Source organism: Perca flavescens, chromosome 16 (assembly GCF_004354835.1).
Source record: "Perca flavescens isolate YP-PL-M2 chromosome 16, PFLA_1.0, whole genome shotgun sequence".
In the NCBI taxonomy this organism is placed as follows: domain Eukaryota; kingdom Metazoa; phylum Chordata; class Actinopteri; order Perciformes; family Percidae; genus Perca; species Perca flavescens.
The window spans coordinates 33,569,523-33,574,937 of NC_041346.1; the positions used below are offsets into that span (position 1 = coordinate 33,569,523).

Consider the following 5,415-nt stretch of genomic DNA (forward strand, 5'->3'; position numbering starts at 1 on the left):
TATATATATATTACAGTTTAATTACACTATACTATATATCGTTATACACAGCTTAATTACACTATACTATATATATGTTATACACAGCTTAATTACACTATATATATATATATTATACACAGCTTAATTACACTATACTATATATATATATATTATACACAGTTTAATTACACTATACTATATATATCGTTATACACAGTTTAATTACACTATACTATATATATATATTATACACAGCTTAATTACACTATATACTATATATATATATTATACACAGCTTAATTACACTATACTATATATCGTTATACACAGTTTAATTACACTATACTATATATATATGTTATACACAGCTTAATTACACTATACTATATATACGTTATACACAGTTTAATTACACTATACTATATATATACGTTATACACAGCTTAATTACACTATACTATATATATATATTATACACAGCTTAATTACACTATACTATATATATACAGTTATACACAGCTTAATTACTATATATATATATATAATGTTATACACAGTTTAATTACACTATACTATATATATCGTTATACACAGTTTAATTACACTATACTATATATATATATTTATTTAATTACACTATACTATATATATATATTATACACAGCTTAATTACACTATACTATATATACGTTATACACAGTTTAATTACACTATACTATATATATATATTATACACAGCTTAATTACACTATACTATATATATATTATACACAGTTTAATTACACTATACTATATATATATTATACACAGCTTAATTACACTATACTATATATATATATATTATACACAGCTTAATTACACTATACTATATATATATATTATACACAGCTTAATTACACTATACTATATATATGTTATACACAGTTTAATTACACTATACTATATATACGTTATACACAGTTTAATTACACTACATATACACAGCTTAATTACACTATACTATATATATGTTATACACAGTTTAATTACACTATACTATATATATGTTATACACAGTTTAATTACACTATACTATATATATACGTTATACACAGCTTAATTACACTATACTATATATATACGTTATACACAGCTTAATTACACTATACTATATATACGTTATACACAGTTTAATTACACTATATATACACAGCTTAATTACACTATACTATATATATACGTTATACACAGCTTAATTACACTATACTATATATATATTATACACAGCTTAATTACACTATACTATATATATGTTATACACAGCTTAATTACACTATACTATATATATACTATAGCTTAATACATATATATATATATATTATACATAGTTTAATTGTGTATACTATATATATATGTTATACACAGCTTAATTACACTATACTATATATATGTTATACACAGCTTAATTACACTATACTATATATATATTTTATATATGTTATACACAGCTTAATTACACTATACTATATATATGTTATACACAGCTTAATTAATTACTATATATATGTTATATATATATATGTTATACACAGCTTAATTACACTATACTATATATATGTTATACACAGCTTAATTACATGTCTGTGTGTGTGTGTGTGTGTGTGTGTGTTTGTGTGTGTGTGTGTGTGTGTGTGAGTTGTGTATAAATGCGTGTATTAAGTTGTATTATTTGTGTATAAATGCGTGTGTTAAGTTGTGTATTATTTGTGTATAAATGCGTGTATTAAGTTGTGTATTATTTGTGTATAAATGCGTGTATTAAGTTGTGTATTATTTGTGTATAAATGCGTGTATTAAGTTGTGTATTATTTGTGTATAAATGCGTGTATTAAGTTGTGTATTATTTGTGTATAAATGCGTGTATAAATGCGTGTATTAAGTTGTGTATTATTTGTGTATAAATGCGTGTATTAAGTTGTGTATTATTTATGTATAAATGTGTGTATTAAGTTGTGTATTTGTGTATTTGTGTATTAAGTTGTGTATTATTTATGTATAAATGTGTGTATTAAGTTGTGTATTATTTGTGTATAAATGTGTGTATTAAGTTGTGTATTATTTATGTATAAATGTGTGTATTAAGTTGTGTATTATTTGTGTATAAATGTGTGTATTAAGTTGTGTATTATTTGTGTATAAATGTGTGTATTAAGTTGTGTATTATTTGTGTATAAATGCTTAATTACACTATACTATATATATATATATATGTTTGTTATACATATTTAATTATTTACTATATATATATGTTATACACAGCTTAATTACATTATACTATATATATGTTATACACAGCTTAATTACACTATACTATATATATATATTATACACAGTATTAATTACATGTATGTATTTATGTATGTCTGTGTGTGTGTGTGTTTATTTGTGTGTGTGTGTGTGTGTGTGTTTATAAAAATTGTATTATTTATGTATAAATGTGTGTATTAAGTAATTGTATTATTTTGTGTATAAATGTGTGTATATAAGTTATTAAGTTATTTATTATTTATATATAAAAATGTGTATATAAGTTGTGTATTATTATGTATATAAATGTGTAATAAGTTGTGTTATTATTTATTATATATGTGTGTATTAAGTTGTGTATTATTTATGTATAAATGTGTGTTAAGTTGTATATATTTGTGTATATTATATATGTGTTATGTTAAGTTGTGTATTATTTATGTATAAATGTGTGTATTAAGTTGTGTATTATTTGTGTATAAATGTGTGTATTAAGTTGTGTATTATTTGTGTATAAATGTGTGTATTAAGTTGTGTATTATTTGTGTATAAATGTGTGTATTAAGTTGTGTATTATTTGTGTATAAGTGTGTGTGTTAAGTTGTGTATTATTTGTGTATAAGTGTGTGTGTTAAGTTGTGTATTATTTGTGTATAAGTGTGTGTGTTAAGTTGTGTATTATTTGTGTATAAATGTGTGTATTAAGTTGTGTATTATTTGTGTATAAATGTGTGTATTAAGTTGTGTATTATTTGTGTATAAATGCGTGTATTAAGTTGTGTATTATTTGTGTATAAATGTGTTCAGGTACGACCCGGGAGGACGAGGTCGGGGGCAGGAAGGTGATTGGTCTAGAGTACGAGGCGTACGAGCCCATGGCCCAATCAGAGTTCAGGAAGCTGTGTGATGACATCAGAGAGCGCTAGCCAACCGTGACGCACGTCTGTGTTCACCACCGGCTCGGGTGAGACTCAGAGCGTGTTGCTATGGTTACCGTGTTGTACCTCCCTCCTACGGGGAGACTCTGATGCTACCAAGCAGCTAGCCTTTTATAACAATAAGCTAATTCATTCTGAGGTCACTTTGACGGAGAATAATCACTGTGTCTCAAACACTCACACACGTTGTTTGACAGAAACACACACACACACACACACACACACACACACACACACACACACACACACACAGACACACACACACACACACACACACACACACACACAGACAGACACACACAGACACACACAGACACACACACACACACACACACACACACACACACACACACACACACACACACACACACACACACACACACACACACACACACACACACACACACACACACACAGACACACACACACACACACACACACACACACACACACACACACACACACACACACACACACACACACACACACACACACACACACACACACACACACACACACACACAGACACACACACACACACACACACACACACACACACACACACACACACACACACACACACACACACACACACACACACACACACACACACACACAGACAGACACACAGAGACACAGACACACACACACACACAGACACACACACACACACACACACACACACACAGACACACACACACACACACACACACACACACACACACACACACAGACAGACACACACACACACACACACACACACACACAGACACACACACACACACACACACACACACACACACACACACACACACACACACACACACACACACACACACTATACACACTACACTACACTATACACACTATACTACACACACACACACACTATACTACACACTACACACACTATACTACACACTACACACACTATTATACACACTACACATACTATTATACACACTACACACACTATACACACTATACTACACACTACACACACTATACTACACACACTATACTACACACTACACACACTATTATACACACTACACACACATTGCATCACTCAGCTGAAGGCCCAAATTCCTGTCTGGAAGAAGGTACACACACTATACACACACTATACTACACACATTATACTACACACTACACACACACACTCTACTACACACTACACACACTACACACACACTATACACACTATACTACACATATTATACTACACACTACACACACACACTCTACTACACACTACACACACTATACACACACTATACACACTATACTACACACTACACACACTATACTACACACACTATACTACACACTACACACACTATTATACACACTACACACACACACTGCATCACTCAGCTGAAGGCCCAAATTCCTGTCTGGAAGAAGGTACACACACTATACACACACTATACTACACACATTATACTACACACTACACACACACACACTCTACTACACACTACACACACTACACACACACACTATACACACACTATACACACTATACTACACACATTATACTACACACTACACACACACACTCTACTACACACTACACACACACACACTCTACTACACACTACACACACTATACACACACTATACACACTATACTACACACTACACACACTATACTACACACACTATACTACACACACACTCTACTACACACTACACACACTATACACACACTATACACACTATACTTTACTGCTTCACTGCAACTGCCAACATGGAGGCTGTGCATGCAGGGCACTGGAAATGCTGGACCTGAGACAGCTTGTCAACCTCAAATTTGGCACAGGCCCATTCGAGGAAGGCCCTCTGCATAGTGTCCCCACATATCTTACCACTCTGAGAGCAAAAGTTAAAAAACAAAACAGTAAGTAACTGTTTCGAAGGTGGGCTTCAGACCATTGTCATGACGAAAAAAGGGCTCTGTCAAGAAATGTGTGCTGAATCTTTGGGGATCTTTGGAAGAACAAGTCCTAACAATGAATCAGTTATTTAAAAGGTGAATCCACTCACTCCCCCGAAGAGTTTTGTTCGACCCTCGAGCATGCTGACAAAAGCTTGTCTTGACATCCCTGGGGCAGTTATTTTTAGATCCTCATACGTGGTGAACAAGGTCTGAAAATCGACAGTGGCTGGCCAGTAACCACTTTCAACCAGATCACTTATGGTCACT

The 5,415-nt window shown here is 31.7% G+C and overlaps 1 protein-coding gene across 1 annotated transcript in view; it reads left to right on the forward strand.

Annotated features, from left to right (window-relative positions):
- Window positions 1-3,231, forward strand: part of LOC114570738 (molybdopterin synthase catalytic subunit) — a 206,226-nt gene extending 202,995 nt beyond the window's left edge. The window contains exon 3 of the mRNA XM_028601240.1: window positions 3,076-3,231. Coding sequence (XP_028457041.1) covers window positions 3,076-3,194 — 119 coding nt within the window. The 3' untranslated portion in view covers window positions 3,195-3,231. The remainder of the gene's footprint in view (window positions 1-3,075) is intronic.
- The last annotated feature ends 2,184 nt before the right edge of the window (window positions 3,232-5,415 follow it).